The 21,519-nt window shown below is 34.1% G+C and overlaps 1 protein-coding gene across 1 annotated transcript; it reads left to right on the forward strand.

The window, feature by feature from the left end:
• The first annotated feature begins 491 nt into the window (after positions 1-491).
• On the forward strand, positions 492-20,940 carry LOC123705612 (ras-related and estrogen-regulated growth inhibitor). Its single transcript, XM_045654483.1, has 5 exons — positions 492-696; positions 11,953-12,009; positions 12,310-12,383; positions 19,431-19,607; positions 20,560-20,940. Exons 1-5 carry the CDS (start codon positions 609-611, stop codon positions 20,791-20,793), a joined length of 630 nt encoding a protein of 209 aa, XP_045510439.1. The 5' UTR covers positions 492-608; the 3' UTR covers positions 20,794-20,940.
• The last annotated feature ends 579 nt before the right edge of the window (positions 20,941-21,519 follow it).

Raw genomic sequence — 21,519 nt, forward strand, 5'->3', positions numbered from 1 at the left:
TATCCTAGGCTAAGTCTCATTTTGTAATTTATCTTGAGCAATAAAGCATAAATAAATAAATAAATATATGCTTACCAACCTTGTGGCCATTAGAATTGGGTGGGTTGCCGCTTATTGCTTGTAGATCATAGATCGATAGGGATATACCTATAGTTAGGGACGGCTCCTAAAATCAAGGAAGAAGGAACATTTATTTGATTCCACATAACAAAATACATACTGACACATAATACAAATGATAATAATAGATGTTCATTTCAATTTGCTTCCACGTTGTCTAAAATCAATTTGTAACCAACCTGTTTGGGCAGATGATATATGGTACAAGTTCATACAAAACAAAGTCAAGAGCCTCGGGCGACGTTGGCCTATCGCCACGGACACGTGGGGCGGGCGTCAGGAAGCCCGCGACGTAAACATGCCTATTTGCACAACTGATCTTGGCCAGATCTTGACCCATTAACACGAGAGCCGATGTCAGAGCTGTGTCGCCTTATGTATTTTTAGCCGGCAAGCGGGAGCGGGGTTCGATCGGAACAGTGTTCGCGCTTCGGCGCCCGCGGGCATTCCGTAGGCTCGCTGCGCGGCAGGACCATGATCTCGGCAAAATGACCACGCGCGGGATCAGGCGGAAGAAGTCGTCGCTGTCAGAAGTGAAAGTCGCGGTGATCGGCGCCCCGTCCGTCGGGAAAAGTGGTACGTGAGTGACAGTGCGAGGCATATAATGGCTATGTGTTTAGTTCCAATATCTGTTATTTAATTTTCACAAAAATTTACAAAAAATATTTATGTGTTTTGCTTTTGGTAAAATTCTCTATATTTGACTTATTTTTTAAAAGTTTCATGGAACAAAAGTTGGCTTTAATTTTGAATGATTTCGCGTGGAGATTTTTAATGCCTAAGTAGGTATATTAATTGAGAATTAAAATACGTCAGTGAATTGTTCAAAATAATAATAAATCTGGAAGTGAAGAGGACTATTTACCTATATTCGCAATAATTGCGTTCAATAAACATCACTACCTACTTTATACATTTTAAGTGATATAAAAAAATGTGGTATTTAATAATCCTACGCATTGTAACGACATCAATGCTAATACAAAAATAAAACGATGAACTACAAGTGGTGTCTCAAGGTCCTGAATATTTTCCAGATTCTATTTAATGTTATGTTTTAAATTTTAATACGATAATATAACGCTGCTAATGATGATTGGCGTACTCCAGTAAAATATAAATAAAATGGCATGTGTTTTCTGTATGTACAAATGTAGGTACCTACTAATGCTTTCACATTTTAGATGTCTTTACTGTCAGCGTAGTTAATCTTTGACAAGTTTTTTTATAAGTATCTTTTGGGCTTTTTCTACTGAAAATTACTATTAATTTTTTTGGATAAAAATTTATGATCAATTTCTATATCTTTCTGCTACTTGCCGAGTTCGTTGAAAATACAATATTTTGTAAAAAAATAAATTTTAGTATTATATCTTCATTCCTAACGAATGTGAATAATTTCTTAGCAACTCCTCCATAACAAAGCGGTAGCAAATTAATGAATATTAGAATTGTTGTCGAGCTAAAATTCTTATGTGATTTTACGTAAAATATGGCAGTTTGCGCATGTTTTGAGCATTTCAGTAGCATTTGCTTGCATTGCGATTTGTATTCTTAGGTTAGGTACTTTAAAAAAATCGGTCCAGCCGTTCAGGAAGTTTTTCGCTTATTTTTCGATTTTTATTATTGGTAGGTATAGATTAGCCACGATTTCGTTTGCTCATGCGTACATTCATATTCAGATTAAATCCTTCAAAATACATTAGGTATTTATTATGTTGCCGAGGACTAATAGCTACTACCTATACTTATAAACATAAAACTTTTGAATAAAACATTCAACAAAATCCACTCTGTAATTTTGGCGTGAGAAAGGGTTTTTTTTTATTAGTGTGGGTATATATAATTTATACTTAGGTACACTAGCTTTCCACACGCGGCATCATAGTTCCCGTTCCCGTGGGATTTCCGGGGTAAAACCCATCCTATGTCCTTTCTCGGGTATCAATATATCTTTATACCAAATTTCATGCAAATTGGTTCAGTAGTTAAGGCGTGATTGAGTAACAGACAGACAGACAGAGTTACTTTCGCATTTATAATATTAGTATGGATGAGTAGGTACCTAATTGTCTAAAATACCTACTTACCTGTTATATCTAAGTACATTCAAAGATTGCGCGGAACTTGTTTTAATGAACCCACTTTTTTACAAATGGTTTAGTCATAGGTATCTAGATGTATCTATCTAATAGATGTTATTCAGTTATAATAAATTTATAATTTATTATGTAGATATCTATATTCCAACTAAAGTGCTCACGTTTGAAATACTTAGGTACGTCAATATTCAGATGTGTAATACACAACAAAAATAAACACGAGCACATCGTGCTTTTTAATAAATTTAAAGAACACATAACAGTGTTCTCATTTCAATCGTCCCATAATTTACCGCGGTCTCGCCTCTCGTTTTCAGCGCGGTATATCAAATCCTAAGCCACAGCCCACGAACGTATCTACGTACCTACAGCAATGAATTTCAGCCACGTGGCCTGAACAACATTACTTTCAAAGATTTGCTCGATTCGGTTTAGTTTCGTTACGCATCTAATTTTGGCGCCAACAATGTTATTGGTACAAACTTTGATATGTATATGGGTCAGCGAGTATGAATTCCAATACACTTATGTTTCCCAATAGCATTTCATCGTAGGCGATATCTGCTTGTGCAAGCAGTTATCATGTTATTTTATCCCAAATCAATACATATAATAAAATTCTAGAAAAGTCGTGTCTGTACAATCAAAATATATAAAAAAAAAATAGCAGGTGCTATTATTAAATCGATCCCAAACCCAAAACTGTAGTTAAAAAAATTTTTGTCTGTTTGTCTGTTTGTCTGTTTGTCTGTATGTTCGTGCACGCTAATCTCAGAAACGGCTTATCCGATTAAGATGCGGTTTTCACTAATATATTGTGGTAATCTTCATTTAACATTTAGTGTTTATTTCATGTCAATCGGTTCGTAAATAAAAAAGTTATGACCATTTAAGTATTCACGGCGAACATTTGCTAAGGCATTCAAGGCACTGTACGATAAAACGTAAGTTATCTGTTACAATTATTATTCCTGTAAATGTCCAAGTGATCATATCGAAAGTGCCCAAGGGTGGGGGGGGGGGGGTTGGTCAAATTAGAATTATTCTTACTTCTAGGTAAATTTTATACATAAAATGTCCTTTAAATTATGTCGTATTATATTTTTAACCCCCGACGCAAAAAGATGGGTGATAAGTGTTTGACCGCTATGTGTGTCTGTGTGTGTGTGTCTGTTTGTGCCACCGTAGCTCGCTAACAGGTAATCCGAATTAGATGCGGTTTTTTTAGTTAGGCAGCATATTTTCCGACGCTGGTTCTTAGATAAAGTGTATCAAAATCGGTTCATCCATTTATTATACCTAGGTATATTATTATAGGGGTAAATGTGGGAATGAAAAAAACGAAAGTTATCAAATATAAGTACCTAAGTGATATATTAAATGAAAGTGAACGACCTATCAGTAACAAATCGGTTCATCCATTTATTTAATATACGTATAAAAGTGGTAATAAAAAAATGAATTTGTCAAAAATATACTCAAGTGACATATCATAATATGAAAGGGCATGACGTGTAAAGTTTAATTAGACATGTTTTATCAAAATCGGTTCATCCACTTATTATACCTTTTTATGGGTAAAAGTGGGAATGAAAAAAAACGAATGTTGTCAAATATACCCAAGTGACATATCAAATAAAAGTGCATAACGGGTGAAGTACACTTAGTTATATTTTTATCCAATTCGGTTTATCCATTTATTAGATTACAGCGGTAAAATTGGGAATGAGTAATGTGGTCAAATAATATACTCAAGCGGCATATCAAAATATGAAAGAGCAACGTGTGAATTACAATTAGTCATATTTTATCGAAATCGGTTCATCCGTTTATTACATTTAGGGCTTTTTAGGGGTGACAGTGGGGATAAATAAACCAAATGGAGCATCAAACTACAGGATATGACGTGTACATATAGGTACAATTAGATATGGTTTACACCAAAATCGGTTCTGCCATTTACTAGGGATGGAAAGGGAAGGGTTGAAAGTCTGTGAAAGAAGAGGGGATATGGGAGCGAGAGGATAGCCACACCCTGGAAATTTTGAACTCTACTCAAAGCTACATAGGCCTGGCCCTTGGCAATATTTTTTCCTAAGTATACCACTTCTTTTGCCACTGTGGTCCATTACAATTTGTGCACGGTTACGGCCCAACTTAAAAGATGTCAAGGAGCAACAAACTTATAGATATCAATATGATGTAGGAATGTAATATGGAGGTAGAGGTAGGTCTCGCTCACTTGAAAATATTACATGAAAATAAGAAACCGAAAGGAATAAATACTGCCCTCATAAGCCAAAAAGCGTCATCTCAAAAAAGTGAGACTCGAGAAAATTCATGTTTTAGTTTTTTTGATTTCGCGTCAACTTAGTAAAGTAGTTTTAAAATTATTCATTCATAATATTAGATAATCATACCCATATTTCTTATTGATATGTTTAAAAAACAGAAAAAATAAGTTTTTTTACCTCATTTTTGAGATACCGCTATTGGGCTTCGAATAATATGTTTATTAATATGAGTTACCGCTTTTAGTTATAGTGTGTTCATAGGAATTTTCATACAAATGTTTTTCTAAACATTTTTGCTAAAAATCCATGTAAAATAAAATAAAACCCGAAAAAAGTACATTTGGAAATAATTTTAATTAACTTAAGATTAAAATAATTACAAAATTTAAAATTTTGAAAATCGGTATCTATGTCATAAATCAGTCAGAAGTAGGGAGCTCTCTCCACTATATTTTGAAGGGATTTAAAAATATTGTCCTTCTTGGCTTAGCTTAGCTTGGCAAATTTTCTTCTTTGGAGGTGGAAGAGCATTCGTTTTTAAAATCGTGTCTTATTCTTCATCCGCTTCATAGATAATTCAACTCTGTGATGAAATGAATCAGCAGACATAAAAGTGTGGCCGGCTTCAAAAAACTTTATAACAATTCTGTTTCACCCGAATTAACTATAATCTATATAAATTAGAAAAGAAAAGAATGTCCAGTTTTTATTTTGCGCTGAACACATATAATTCAGTCAGCCCATATAATTATATTTTAGTCATCTCGGTGAAACAATAGGCATGACGAAAGATTTTGAAATCCTCTTCCATAATGTGTGTATACGTTTACTATACAAGAAAAACCCTATATTTCGGTAATATACTTAAATTTAACGAAGATAAAAGCCATTTTTCAAAAAATATTTATTAACTGTGCCAAAACAGCTCGCAGGTGTCATGGCATAGGCGTGACGTCACTCTTTGGTAAATACGTAATTATTTGTACACATTGCGAAGAAAATTAAAGAAATATTTATTTAATATGTGTTATAGAAACGAATTTCAAAGTTTATAAGTAGTGTGCAGTATTGCAGTGTGAATCCACATAAAAATAATGCTCAAAAATGTGTTAGTAATTATTTCAAGCGAGAAAATAATAAGAAATTATTGTATAAAGTTGGCGCGGAGAACCCCGAAACCACGTATTCGTGAATTCGCAATTATATTTCTGTTCTGAGTCGATAAAGCATACGTGAAACAATAGAAAATAAATAAAAATGCGTATTCTCAACATATTCATAACAACAAAATACATCTGACGTGAGTTGTTTACTTAATCGTGACGTCACGCGTGTTTTAGTCAAAATGGCGAACTGCAGAATTTCAATGTTTTATTTTATTGATAATCTCATTAATCTTAATGTTTTTAAGATTTTTAAGTCACTACTTATATTTAATTTATTTATTATACATTTTCCCTTAAAAACACTAATACGATCATTTATGGATACTGTCGTCATGCCTATTCCTGATGCCACAACACCAGTTTTACCAGTTGGTACAAAATTCTCATTATAAACGACTATCCTGTGATTGAAAACAGCAGACTTGAACAATGAACATATCTATCCTAGGAAGCATTATTATTTTTGTAAGTCCACAGAATATATTACAGTATCATTTTATTTGTATTCTGTATCAGATTTATTATGTCTGGATCTATTTGCTTTTTCCATATGCCCAACCTTGGCCCAACCAAATTTTGACAACAAATACAGTCACTCTTTATATTATTTTTATCGTGTGTATCATCGTGCAAAAGAATTCGTTCACAAATTTATCAATAGTTCGCTACGCATTCAACAGATACCGCCAATAATCTTAGAAAATTTTGGCCAGCAATTATAAGAACATTTCTAAGCGATTCCACCATAAGCGTAAATATACGGCCATTGTGTTTAAAAATAATGATATACCTCTCAGCTCCTTAGTAATATCGTATAAATTTGAGATATGCAATATTTTCTTAGTAGGTTTTAGGTGGTTTCTGGTTGAGATAGCGCCATGTAACTTCACTTAACATGTAAGGAATTTGTTAAGCTATCAGATGCAACAAAAATCTGAAATTGGCATTTTTTTGAGATACCGCTTTTTGGCTTCTGAGGGCAGAATAATTATTTTACAAACTTCCCGACGATCTTTAAAATTAAGTACCATATATGTATTTTGATAATGAGGTATATTATGATGATGTTGGCATGGCAGCCCCGATGACTTTGTTTTTTTTTTATAAATATTTAAAATGGTATTTATTTTTAAAAATCTTCGGGAAGTTTGTGAAATTATTTATTCCTTTTTCTATGTATGCACTTTTCTTCGTAGCGCTGTTTTTTTTTTTTTTATTTAATTTTTATTGCACGGTCTAAACGGTTTAGTTACTACCTACAGGCGTGAGACAGGATTCAGGAAAGATCTGATTTGGATTTTGTGCTGGATTTGATAAAAACTGAGTATCGATTAAGCTGATCAGTTGCTGCACGATACATAGTTAAAAACATCCATACAAGGAAGGAAGGAAAAGAAATTTGCTCCCCTCCCCCCTGGTGCCTAAAAATAATATGACATAATTTAAAAGAAATTTTACGTAGAAAATTAATAAGGCTTTTTTTTTGTATTGTTTAGCTCAGTTTAGTAATAAATTTTACTTACAGTTCTTTTAATTATTTATGGTAGTCTGTGTTTACTCAATAATTTAAGATAAGTAGTAACTACTATGCAGTCACTATTCCACGCGGACGAAGTCGCGGGCACAGCTAGTCTCATAATAAATTTCGTATCAAGCAGTTATCATGTTATTTTATCCCAAATCTCATAATAATCTCATAATAAGTTTCGTACTTATAAACGATTATAGACACATAGCAACAAAACATCAGAATATAATTTCTTATACTCTCTCCGCGCCGGCGTTCCGCAGGGGTCCGTTCTTTCGGAAACACTGTTTCTTCTGCACATAGACGACATGATTGCTCCGAATATGTTTAGTTATGCAGATGACAGCACTATTGTCGAAAGATACAAGTCCAGTGCCCGCACTTCAAAGGTTGAGACCGAATCTCTTCGGGAGGACATGGTTGTTCGCTTGAACCTAACTCTTCAGGCTGTGTCCGATTGGGGCGATGCCAATCTTGTAGGGTTTAACGCATCCAAAACTCAAGCGTGTCTGTTTTCCGCAAAACGGAGTTCTATAACATCCACTCCGATCTTTCGAGATGTGCCTCTAGCAATAGCCGACTGTCTGGAGTTGCTTGGTGTCACTTTATCTTCTACAATCAACTACGGTCAGTTTATTGAATCCAAGGCCCATCTGGCCGCCAAGAAGCTCGGTATTCTGAACAAGGTCAAGCAATACTGCAAGCAATACTTCACACCGGGACAGCTTCTTAATCTTTACCAAGCTCAAGTCCGTTCGTGTGTGGAGTATTGTAGTCACTTGTGGGCAGGCGCGGCTAGATGCCACCTTGGAGCTTTGAATTCAATAGAAAGACGTGCCAAACGTATTATTAACAACACCCCCTTAGTTGATGCTCGACTCTTGAGTCTTGAGCACCGTGGTGAGGTGGCATGTCTTTCGGTGTTCTACAGGTTGCACTTCGGCGAGTGTGCGCTAGGTTTACACAACTTAATTCCATCATCTCCTTTCCTCAATCGTACTTCGAGGCGTGCTGAGGGGTTTCATCCTTTCATTGTGGATATCCCTAACATTCGAACTCGTCGCTTCGAGTCTTCTTTCATAATTAAAACAGCCAAACAATGGAAATCACTCCCTACCACTATTTTTCCTGAGCAATACAACCCAGGACCTCTTCAAAGCTATGGTGAATAGGCTCCTCCTAGGCAGATGTGCACCCAAGTAGACCACATCGCCGCTTTCCATCAGGTAGGAATTGTGGTCAAACGTCTGCCTATCGATTGTAAAAAAAAAAAATGCTCTTCGGTGAATTATTATCGGTTTAAATTCACGATGAAAAATAGTAAATTTAGCCAAGAATTGCGATCCAAAGATAAGACAATGGCACGTAGGTCGACCTTTGTTGTGCTGAAAATATCCCAAGAAACGTGAAGACTATTTGCGAGTATATACCTAATGCTTTATCTAACCGGATTATTTCGTCATAGTCGTTAAAGTAGCATCACGTCACACGTGTTAATATAGAGGAAAAGAATTCCCCTTAAATTTTCCAAACGGTCATAAACCCACGAACGATGGTTTTAATACGGAGATTAAAAAAAAACGATGTAACAGTTTTTAATAGCGGAAAAAAAGAACCACCTATACAAATACCGAACCTATGACGTAGATACTATCTATAAATTGCGCATTGTATTTGGAAATTGCAATATGATAAATCCGAACTAGTTTTAATGTCACTACAAACACGCTCCGGCACGTAATGGACCGACATCGGGAAATATACCACACTCTCAAAGAAAATCGCCGTCAAATACTAATAGCTAATGTGTTTCATACTGTCATGAGCGGTGAGATCGCAGTCCATTACTAAATTTCGATAGTCAATCCATCCCTTACTTACTTTATCCCAATACACATTTGCAGAAAAAAGGTCGAGCTGACATAAAAAATAGTAATTAGTACATGATATCTTCATGTCATATACTTAGCTCTTACTACCACTAATTAAATTTCTAAAACCAACTTTCATAAGTTTTGTTTATTTAGTTACATTTCTGTAAATGTTTTTGTTACCATGTTATTATTTTCCGGATAAGAACGAGGAATGTGTAGACAACTGAAAATAGTAATTACCTAATGAGAGCTTTAAAATTTGCACCATTCCTCACGTAGTTTATAAAGTTCAAAACATTTGTACCTAAGTTTATAAATACGACCCGTTGTTTTCTAAACATTGGATAATTAAAGCACTTCTTTGTTTTAAGTAAGTACTTCACAATGGTATGCTGAACGCTGTCGTGTTGAATACATTGCTTTGATCTCTTCACAGTTCACAGATCTCTTCATATTGCCGGGAAAATATTATACATGTACCTACTGTATTTTTATCTCATTTTCGATTCTAGAGTCGTCATATAGTTTTCGGCACTTACCTAATATTAAATCATGTTGACTCACAAAATCTTAAATTTTATTGAATCAAATAGGTACGTGTTCTCAGATTATTTTTGATTATACTTATTTTTCATATAAAAAGTATAATGTACAGTTATGATAACCAATTACAAACCAACTAATAAATAGAAAAAAATCGATCACGGGGCGGGATTCGAACCCTCATCCTTTCTTATTTATATTTATAAAGCATTTCAAATTCAACAATTACAATGATGTTTTACTGAGATATTGAGCTAAGAAGCTTTATTTATTAGGTAATTAAAGTTTTTCATAGATACTTATGTCGATCTACTCATTTGTTGTATGTCAATCAATCCACCACAAGCAAAAAGTGTTACTTACACAAAATATTGTTGTGATATTGCATTTTAAAGTGAACTTTGACCTGACATCATAGCTCTGTAACAATCTATTAGCCTATTTCCATGAGTTGCTTGCGCCTTGTGAAAAAAATTTAGTGCATGAATCCACTACACGTAAATCCATGTGGATGTATTTATAAACAAAAATATTATAAATATAAAATATTATAAAAACATTGAACACAATGCAATTAGTGCATCTTTAGTTCCCAATCGTATTGTAGTGGATTCATTCTACACCGTTTTATGCGTTTTCGCTGATATCATAGATAATAAATAGCTAGGCATAATAATTAATATCTAATCAAAAATTAAAAACGTTATTACGCCACCGTGTTTTATAATTTATAATATCATAGGAAATAGAAAGGTATATCTACTATAGCGTATATCAAAGCATTGAATTTATACTCTCGTTGTGCTTCGTTCTTTAATTAAAATCCTTTCATAGGTTATTTGATAAAATATTCATTATATCTTTCTTATACTGTAGCGAAAAGCTGTCGTGTCTGGTGTTACGGAAAAAATTGTAAAAACACAAAAACCTGATATTGGATACAGAAAATAATGTACGAGTTTTATGTGAAAGCTCTCTCTGTATTCTCGTTTTTTTAATACAATTTGAGAGCAGTCTTTTCTAATAAAATTCAGATATAGTATACAATCTATAAATAACAATGTTCATATATTATTTACTGTTACATTTTTTTTCTAAAAGATAATAAGATAATATATATTATTTTCTTCTCTGACACGAAGTGTGTGGTGTCTCATTCGTGAAAACATAAGTTATACTGGTCAATTATTATTTAACAAATGAGATCAGAATATTGACTGCGTGAGTGCCAAAGATCTTATTTATATAATAAGGACTGGTAAGATGACGTTTATCAGATATTTTTCGAGCAGTATTGCCGCCTCTGCTGAATTATTATATGACGAATAGTATACATCTGCATCACTCTGCATCTTATAATAATAAAAGTATTTTTGACTGGACTGACTCAATAAAACTATTGTCTGCATGGATAGTAAAAATGTATTTCAGAATATAGTCGTGGTTTAACTACATGTAATCATTAGCTGGATATATTTTGTGGACTAATTTTCTTCAATAAAAAGTCCGTATAGCGTATACTCGATACGGTTCGCTGATAGCAGATGGGTCAGGCAGGCGTGCAGGATGCATTGAAAAATATCTTAATATTCAAACTGCACACAGTAAGCATATCTTTTGTGCCTCAATAAAACAAATCGATACTGCCCCATACTGCCCAATAAAAGGACACTGAGCCCAAACTATGACCATTGTTACCTACCTAATTTATATAATATGTTAATTGAACTGAAATTCTGTGTAATATCATTGTTCCATACTAAGGTTCCATATTAGGCTTTAGGATTATCGGTGCATACATGTAAACCCTGATGCGCATTGAATATCTATTGATCGTTTGAATCTATATCATTAATTAGTGGTTGATAAATGATAATAATAGAACGTATGCTGTTACACCAACCTACGCTATGAAACTGCAGGAGACCGTGATTTTCGTATACAATCTCGATGCATTGAATTTTGGTACTAATTAAATCCATATCCCTGAAATATCCACCTTTTGTATTTTGATTTTATAATTTACAAGTGCCGTTCGGTTAAACCAGAGTAGATTTCGAATATAATTTATTTCAGATCTTCGAAGCTAGTGCGTTCGCCTGAGTTAGGTACATTCATTCATACATTCGTGCGGATATGTTTTATATTCGACATTTATTTATTTACATTATCAATTTCGTGCGCATGTTATTATAAATAATTCAGACGGTCTAAAAATTTTGAATCAACGCTTATGAAATGTTGAAACAGAACTTTTCAACTGTTGATCATTGTTTATATTATAGGTAGTTTGGTTTTTTAGTCTCACTTTTTATTTTTCCACAGCACTGACGGTACGATTTTTGACTAAACGATACATCGGAGAATACGACCACCAGCAAGGTAACTTTATTTTTAAATTTACTAAGTACTTATAGTTCTATAATAATTAAAAAAAGAAAATAAATATAGGTACAATAAAGAGGTTCTTTTAATAAACTTATTATAACTATATAACTAATATGTAGAAAGTTATAAAATATATGATAAAATATTGGTTTTGTTTAACTAAGGCACTTTTCATCGCACCCCTACTTCCATTATTCCTTTATTTATACATCACTTGCATCGGATTAACCTTTTGTTTAGATTTCAACACAAGACGAACATCGAGATGTTTCAATATGTTATTTTGGTTTTCAGAAAGTAAATACAAACACGAGGCGCTTTTGGACGGTGAACCAATTTTATTTGAAATCCTTGACACTTGTCCTAAGGTAAGTACACGTCCTACTTTAAACATGTACTACAATGCATCGTAGTTTTAAATTAATGTGAAAATTTAAACAACGTGCGTATATGAAATCCTTTTAATTAATTACTTTTTGACGTGAAACTTCTTTATCGGGGTTGGAAAAAATTTAGTGTAACAATTTTTCGTTACGCGTGACAGTTTTCCGTTACGCGCCATCATTTTCTTATTCCTACTACGCGTGATTCGACGTATTACTGTAAAGTTGCATATAGTAAATTATTTTTTGAAAAATAAGGTCATAAAGAAGTTTTACGTGTGTACACTAGTACACGCACACATTTTTTAATAAAACGTTATGAATTCTGTTTGAAATAGGTACCTACTCGTACCTATACAAGGTGAAAGGTAAGACGTTTGACAAATTTAGACAGGAGCTTCTACTCATGAAACCGAACAACTTTTGTTCTACAACTTTGCTGAATTCGTAAAAAAAAATTTGACTTTGTAAGGAAACTTCGCTAATCAGCTGACAGATTTCCATACAAAGTCCAAATTTTTTTCTACGAATTCAGCAAAGTTGTAGAACAAAAGTTGTTCAGTTTCATGAGTTCTACTCAAGAGCTCCTGTCTAAATTTGTCAAACGTCTTACCTTTCACCTTGTATATAGTAGATTTTTCATCCAAGTTCTGCACAAATTTACACGGATACTTTGTATAATTTTTCACTTGTCTATCAAATTACACGATGCTGGAATTTTATGAAAATTATTTTATATTTCTTTTTGTTTATTCTCATCGCTCATAATGCTACGTAACAAGGTGGTTTTAAAACAAAAGCTTTACAATCACATTTACAGTAAATTAGTTTTAAATTTTAGACGGTACGGAAAATCGAAATAAAAAAATTACTTATCTTTATAATTGGGTAATTATTATAAAGATAAGCAATATTTCCTTTTTTTACCTCCCTTTATTGTAATAATCCGGGTATTACGTCAACGAATAATCACTAATTAATCCCGTTATTTTCATTCTGTAATGTTTTATGGAAAATCAGAAGGCGTAGTAGGCTTTTAAAAATTGGGCGTAATGCTGTTTTTTTAGGTTACCAAGCAGAAATCTAAACTTAGACACTGTTTTAGCATTATAATAGCTGTGTTTTACCTGAAATAAAACACATATTAAATACTTACCTATATTTGAAGCTTACTTATTGAGAAGGTACCTAGCTTTTTCCGCCTATTTTCCCTCTCTTTCTCGTTGTATATATGCTATCTCTCTCGCACACGGCACACCTCCCACCAGGTGGCGCGGCCGGCGCACGATAATGTGCAGGCGCTAGATCTTCTTCATTGAGTCGAAATACTCAACAGGTGGACGTTAAGTGTAAGCTTCAAATATAGGTAAGTATTTAATATGTGTTTTATTTCAGGTAAAACACAGCTATTAAACACTTGACCGTAATTTGAAGCTTACTTATTGAGACCTGTTTGTTACCCACCTGGTGTACAATATATGGACGCCAATGTGAATTTGAATAGGTACATAAGTAATTACTTATTTCTTTATTTGAAAGAGTAAGGTGTGCAGATAGTATACCAATAAATCACACAAATTTTTAAATTTTTATATTATTTATATTAACAATAAAAAGTTAATCAAATAAGAACCAAAAAGTAAATCATAATGATTAAAAGTATTAGAACTTATGAGATTGGTTCAAGCGTACCTTAGTTAACCTTTTGGGCTTGAAAAGTTAAAGTTACTACAATTTCCACTATCTTTAGCGTAAATCTGCGAAAGAGCAAGTAACGACTTTTAATTACGCATTTAGATGTTACTTACAAAATTAAGCAACAGCTCATCACCGACGAGGCAAGAATACCTCAAACTCAAACCTTTATTTATTCAATTAGACTTCTGTAGAAGCACCATTGAATCCTCATAACATAGATTTACCAGCTGTCTCAACTCACACAGTTCTAACCCAACCTGCTACTAGCGGACAAGTAGAGACCTTGGTCTTTACTTTTAGGGTCAAATAAATTAAAAGGTCATCCCTTGGATAAGGTAATAAAATAAACCAGGTAAGCGGTTTAAATTATAATACAGATAATATGTAACATCCAACCAAAGCGTGCGGTGTCTATTAATGTTTAGAGCCAACGCCACCGATCATAATATAAACATGGCTGGTACTTTCAGTGCAATGCATGAATTATTTATTTAAAACTGATAGGTTTTAAACTCTGTACTGGAAACATATAATGAACTCAAGAAGTTAGAGACTAAAATGATAAGAGCTTATCTGTTTCCCAAACCTGCAATTACTACAGCTAAGTACGTTAAGTTTTAATCAAATTAATTTTAAGGTATAGTTATGGTTTACATCAGAACTTATATACCAAAAGTCTCGGGACTACATAACGTGACTTATTTATAATGAAAGTGTTTGTGCATAACATCTAGGCCATCAACAGCTATATGAACGTCAGATAGGAAATGAGCCAAATTTATCCAGTAAGTAACAAAGGTTTTTAATTATACTTATTCTAATTCAACCAACTTCTACTAGCTACTCCGTATGTCTTTTGGGTAGACGGAGGCAAATAGGATTTTTCTTCCGACTATAACATTTGATATTTGGAAAAAGTATACATTTCTGTATACCTTCAGAGTCAGATTCTAGTGGTGCAGCACTAAACACTGTCTATTAGGTGAATGGTGCTGCTGACCGGGCCTTCAGTTCTGCTTTCCAGAATACCTTCGCCCTTCTCGGTGCTACTACTACTGAAATAGCAGTACTCTTACACGTCGTTCAGGCCTCGAACTGACTAGGATTTCTCATATTATCGTTACAACCCTCGCTCGCTCTAACGAGAACAAATTATCGCTAAGGAATTCTGCTGCAGGACAATGGCAACAGATTAATATGCATTATTATGTTCAGGAATATGGTGCGTTCTGAATACTATCGTCATCTGAAGGTATCTCCTTTCGATTAACTGCATTAAGGGTGCAGATCTGATCCCATTTTTGTTCCGTAGGAATGCTACGACTGCCTAAACGTTAAACTGGACAAAGAAAGTTGCCCTGAATATGGTCGGTTGTTCCAACATCCCTAATATGGCTAGCTTACCTTAGTTACCCCTTGATTGTAACTGCTACCAATGGAGGCACTGCTCGTGGGTTGTCCACAGTTTTTCGAGTGCAAAAATGAAGAACTGAACTCGTGGGGATCTATGTCGAATGAATCTCTTTTAAGATTATGAAAGGACAGTTGGTTGTGGATGCGAAGACAGGACGTTACTTTAGTCATCTGTAACCACCACGAGAGGCAGCCACGGACAGTGATATAGTAAGAACTAAACTAGCAAAGTTTAGTTGGCTTGCTAGACTTTGTCATGTTTAAAATGCAGTATATCATCTGTATAGAATTGCATTTATGACCATTGATAAACTTAATTCAACCGCAACCACGAGAAGCAGGCACGGATATCGATATAGCAAGAACTAAACCAGAAAGGTTTAGTTCGCTTATCTGGTATATTTATAATGTTTCAAAAGCCGTATAGTCTGTATTGCATTGCATTTATTGCCCCCCCCCCCCCCCCCTTCAAATCAAAGAAATGTGAAGTCATCTGGCAGAGCTTTCTCGTGAAGGGTAGGGGTTCCAAGTAATATCTAATAATACGAGGCTTTTGTTTGGAAGGATTGACCTTCCGTTATTAATTATCCTCTATCCTAAGTAACTCAATAGTCAGAATTCACAGCACTCGTTGAGTACTTAAACGTTTTACGTTAATAGTTGCATATAAGTTTATTATATGTATAATATAATAATCCTGAAGGGATGACAAGAAACTTGTCTAAGCAAATGATTATCCTAATCCCTCAGCGATTTATTGTTTGAGCCCTGAAGAAAAACTCATGGGTGCCATAATGAGGCCAAATGGGTTGATAAACAAGTCGAATAAATTGCCTACAAGACCGGGCAACTAAAGTAGGCCTATGAGAGGTCAACTATACATAACCAATCGTAATTTGTTACATTCAATCGCTTTGCGATTAAAAAATCTCTTCAGGTGATTTTATGTGAAAATTGGTCGGCTAGTGCCATGGAATTACGATAACAAATATACCATTGACACAAGGCTTGGTGACAATCCTGGAAACCACCGCCACAAATCATCTGCGAGATGATATTTGATCCGACTCGCCTCCCTTTGTTGTGATTCTCTGCATTGTGAGGCTCTGCATTGGTAAATACAATTTGTTCAAGTCGCAATTTCCATAATTGATAAACCAATGGTGGTTTCCTGATTAAATAAGCGTAAGCTAACCTTTTAGGATACAAAGTATTCATTTCATGCGTCCATTATTTAACGTCTCTTACCTATTTTATTGTATTTATTAGGTTATATTACTATACTTATATTGTATCGATGGCCCACTGTGAATTAGATTTCAAAACCTTTTTCTACCTACCTTAGAAGAGTGAAGATCCGTTACTGTCATCTCTAACATTTTCGTGGGTCCTCGTTGACGAAAGCAAATATCTATGATCATTTTAATGATCAATCCTTTGTATTTGCACCAACCGCAATCAAAGCCCCGCGAGGGCCGATATATATTTGCACCATTTCCCCGTGAGGGACGGTCGTAATCAAAGCCCCGCGAGGGCTGATATATATTTCCACCATTTCTCCTTGAGGGCGGTTGTAATCAAAGCCCCGCGAGGGCTGATATATTTGCACCTATTTCCGTGCGAGCGACAGCTGCGCGAGGGATGTTTGTAATTTGAAATAAGTAGGGCCTTCCCAAAAATACTTAATAGTCACCCTGCGAGGGTGGGTTTAACCTGGCTAACGAACCTAACCTGCGAGGAGTAGCGGTTAAACCTAGCGGCCACATTTATGTAATCTGCTTCGAGCAAGATTTAAGGTGCTAATATAAAATTAGAAGTTAATAATCATTTAAAATAATAATATAGTAACAAGGTACTTTAACTTATTTTCCAATGCTAGCAACAGCTGTCCAGGATGAAATAAGAATTGATTTGACAATGGTAATTAATTGTTATGTATATATAAAAAGAAGGCTTTAACTATTTAATAAAGTCAAAATTCAAATCATTTACACAAAATTTTAAAATGAACTTCGATTCATATTTAATTTAGTTCATACAATCGATGTCACATTCAGTTGCTTTATATCCGTTAACATTCCTTACGAACGCAGCCATACGTGGCCATACCATCGTAGGACGGTTTTATTGCACAAAATAATCTCCGCTCACCCGCAATTTTTTACTTTTTGTCAAGGTGTACAAGTTTATAATATTATTCTAAAACGTTAGAATATGTGAATAGTAAATCCTTTGAAATGTCTCTAAATTTAATTTCTAATTAAGGTATCTCGATAACTATACGATAAAGTCTCTTTCCAAACTAGAAAATTTAAATGTAAAATTTTGGCACTTACTCGTTTTAACCAAAAAGTTGCATCATTTGAAACATAGGAAACGTAATATAAATAAAAGTAATTTTCAAACCAAAATTGCTGTGTGTAATACCTATGTCTATTTTCGCTTATATACGGATCAGATTAATACTCATAAAAGGACACGTATAGACTACGGATACTTTTGAATGTGTGGTACGTTCATGGTACCTACTGAACATGTGCATTGTGCGTATTCCATCATTATTCAGATGAGCGGCTAACTCCCGGACGATTTATAACATATCTCGACATGTTCGGACACGTTGTGATTCGTGCAATTACGCTAACATCAATTTGTTCCTGTTATAGGTAATACCTATATAATTTGTTCTTTGAGCTGACTCATCTCGTTCGATAATTTTTAGTTATAAACTATACTCCGAACCGTTCCTAGTGATAACGACAATGTAATAAAGTCGTAGCAATGGATTGCATGCCTGTTAAGCTTTGAGTTGGCTCATAGGATTAGCCTTGGATTTATCCATACATACTATTAATATTCACTTGTAACCTTGTAATAAAAACACATTAAAAATGAAATAAAATAAAAATATCTATATAAAAGAGAGGGTATTTGATATATTTAGTCAATATCAAATAATCACAAAAGTAATATTAACGATACGAGTAAAGCCGAACGGTAAATCCGTTAAAATCTGCTTTACTCACAGTATTAGAAATTCAAATATTCATTAGTATATATTGCATTACTTATAAAATATTTCAAAAGAAAAGTTACTATTTCACGTAAAATGTAACGGTTGTATCGTTAATTTTAAATATCTAACATGCTATTAAGTATTTAAAGCATATTGAAAAATAAACTATTGCTGAAGGATTCACTAAAAGACCTCAGCATTTTAAATAAAGTCCAACGGATATACCGTCGATTTAAAAGATTTTTGCTCATTTTTAAGTAAAATGTCATTACAATAGATGTAAAAATAACTCACTGTACCGATCCGACGGGATACACTTTTTCACACTTTTAGCACTTGCAATATGCAATACTTAATACTTAATAGCACCAAGGTTGTAGTCTTGTAGACAACCTTCTCGCGGCGGAAGCTAGACGCCAATGAAGAAGATCTAGCGCCTGCACATTATCGTGCGCCGGCCGCGCCACCTGGTGGGAGGTGTGCCGTGTGCGAGAGAGATAGCATATATACAACGAGAAAGAGAGGGAAAATAGGCGGAAAAAGCTAGGTACCTTCTCAATAAGTAAGCTTCAAATTACGGTCAAGTGTTTAATATTAAAAATTTAAGGAACTAATACTTACCTGTCTTGTTTTACTGTTTTATTAGCGTATCTTTTTCTTTTACGCTCTGTAACGCTCAAGCTCGATATCGAGCTTTTCTAGTAAATATCCAGTTGTGTTGATATTATACATCATATTCATAGTTTTAAATATCTTGTGTCATACTAAAAAAAACTATATAATCACTTCAATATTTTGTAACTTACTACTTATATATGTAATTGTAAAATTATAAAAAAATCTATTTTGCAATTTATAAACATTAAATCATTACATAATTTGCTTAGTTAGATTAAAATTTTCAGAATGTTGACGAGCTACCGGGAAACGAAATCGCACAGTGGGCGGACGGGCTTTTCCTTGTGTATTCTATAACGGATCGGGAGTCCTTCAATTATGTTCGTCGCGCGAAACAAAGCTTGCAGCCCGATGTGCCCCTGACTCTTGTCGGGAATAAAGCCGATATGGTACATTTACGGCAGGTAAGTCGATTCCCAAACTATTTATATAACGCAGCGTTGTTTGATACCGCAATGATTTATAATGATTTCAAATTTCAATATATTTACAAAATATTAAAATTTGAGATATTTAGTAAGTTTTATTATTTTTAATTCCAAATTTTCCTGATTTTAATCTGCTTTTTTAACAATGTTTGTTGTTGACCTAAAATTAAACTGCTGAAAGTAGTAAACAAAAATCTTAAATCATAAAGCAAACAAAGCAACGAACCTGAATGGAAAATAAATCAATAACCATATTCTTTTTGAAATGAAACTTTTTGGGGCGTTGATAGTCAACTTTCAAGTTCGCGTCATGGCAATACAGTCACGTCATGGAGTAAGGCGACGATATTTTTAACTTTGAATCTTGCCAAAGAAGTTTCAGTTCTGCCACGTGTGCTCGGCACACACGCTTTTTTAACACGCTTTTTTAATACAATCTTTGTCCTATCCTTGTAATATAACCCACTGACCACGCTAACTGGGTCATCAATATGGGCCAACCTGCTATAAAAAAAAACAACATACCATTTAATTCTCAATAGGTACTTATTTATTTTATGCTTCTGTTTTACATAAGTGATTTAAGCTGCTTACAAACAAGAGCACGAGAGAAATCTACAAACACGTGATCCCGTTTAGTAGGTACCTACCTGCGCACTTCAACGATTTTCCAGAACCCGTTATTTTTAAATGGATTTTTCCTAATACCCAGTAAGAAGAAATTGAAATAAAAATAAACATTACGGAGAATAAGCATTACATTATTAAATTCTATTAAGAATAATATAAAACCTCTACCTCTCTATTCGTAGAATTCTTTTAAAATACGATTTTATTATCTGTTTCGAATACACGACACGACATTACATTTCTCGGAACGCCCTGAATAAAGTTAATATATATTATAATATTATGATTTGCGTTTCAGGTGAGCCCAGAAGAGGGAGAAATTCTCGCAAAGGACTTTGAATGCAGTTTCGCTGAGGTTGCGGCGGCCGAGCAAGTCAATCAAGTGGGCGAAGTATTCCACGAGCTTTGCCGGGAAGTTCTCACTCATAGAAGGAGAGCAAAACATAGCCTTTTGGACAGAATGTTAGGTTCGAAAACTGCTTATCGCGTATATTCGCGCGGGAAAAGTGACAGCGCTCTACCAAAAGATTAACTTGGTCGCGGGCATTTAACGTGATTTCACTTCAACGTGTTATATCATTTGGGTGTCGGAGACTGATATATTATGATTATTGTTGTAATGACAATATGTTCACTCTTCCAATCAGAAACGTTTTCCTGTAAGTTTGTTAAAAGGTGAAAATTATGTAGTAGTAAATAAATAAAAAAAATGTTAATGGTTATTATGCATTATATAGAACACGCTTCACATAGACAAAAGACGCCCTTTTAAAAACCATTTCCTTACTTACTGTAAAGACCGAGTCTAAATACTTTATTAGTTTAATTAATGTAACTAGCTTTATGACAAAGAGTAACGAGAATTTTCTCTTCCTTAATGGAGGAAAAAGGTACATAGAAAACTTTTAAAGTATAAAAAGACGATATTCTATTACGTGTGACTTTATAAGGTATATGCATATAATAATAAATACATTGAGATATAAAATATAATGTAACTGAATTAAAAAAGCGAATGTGATAACGGATGGTGTCACGTGCATTTGGTGATTGTTGGGATGATCCCTTAAAAGTATTTTCTTTTAGTTATTTTTGTCGCGTTAACTGCGTTGTTCATTATATTTTGCTGTATAACAATAGTATAATAGCGAATGAATGGTGTAAATTAGTATATAAGTAGGTACACTACACTGCGTGTCATTGCTTGTATACCAAATCAGTACGTACTGTTACTGATTTGGTGTAGCCGGTGTAGGAA

The sequence above is a fragment of the Colias croceus genome, chromosome Z, assembly GCF_905220415.1.
Source record: "Colias croceus chromosome Z, ilColCroc2.1".
In the NCBI taxonomy this organism is placed as follows: Eukaryota; Metazoa; Arthropoda; class Insecta; order Lepidoptera; family Pieridae; genus Colias; species Colias croceus.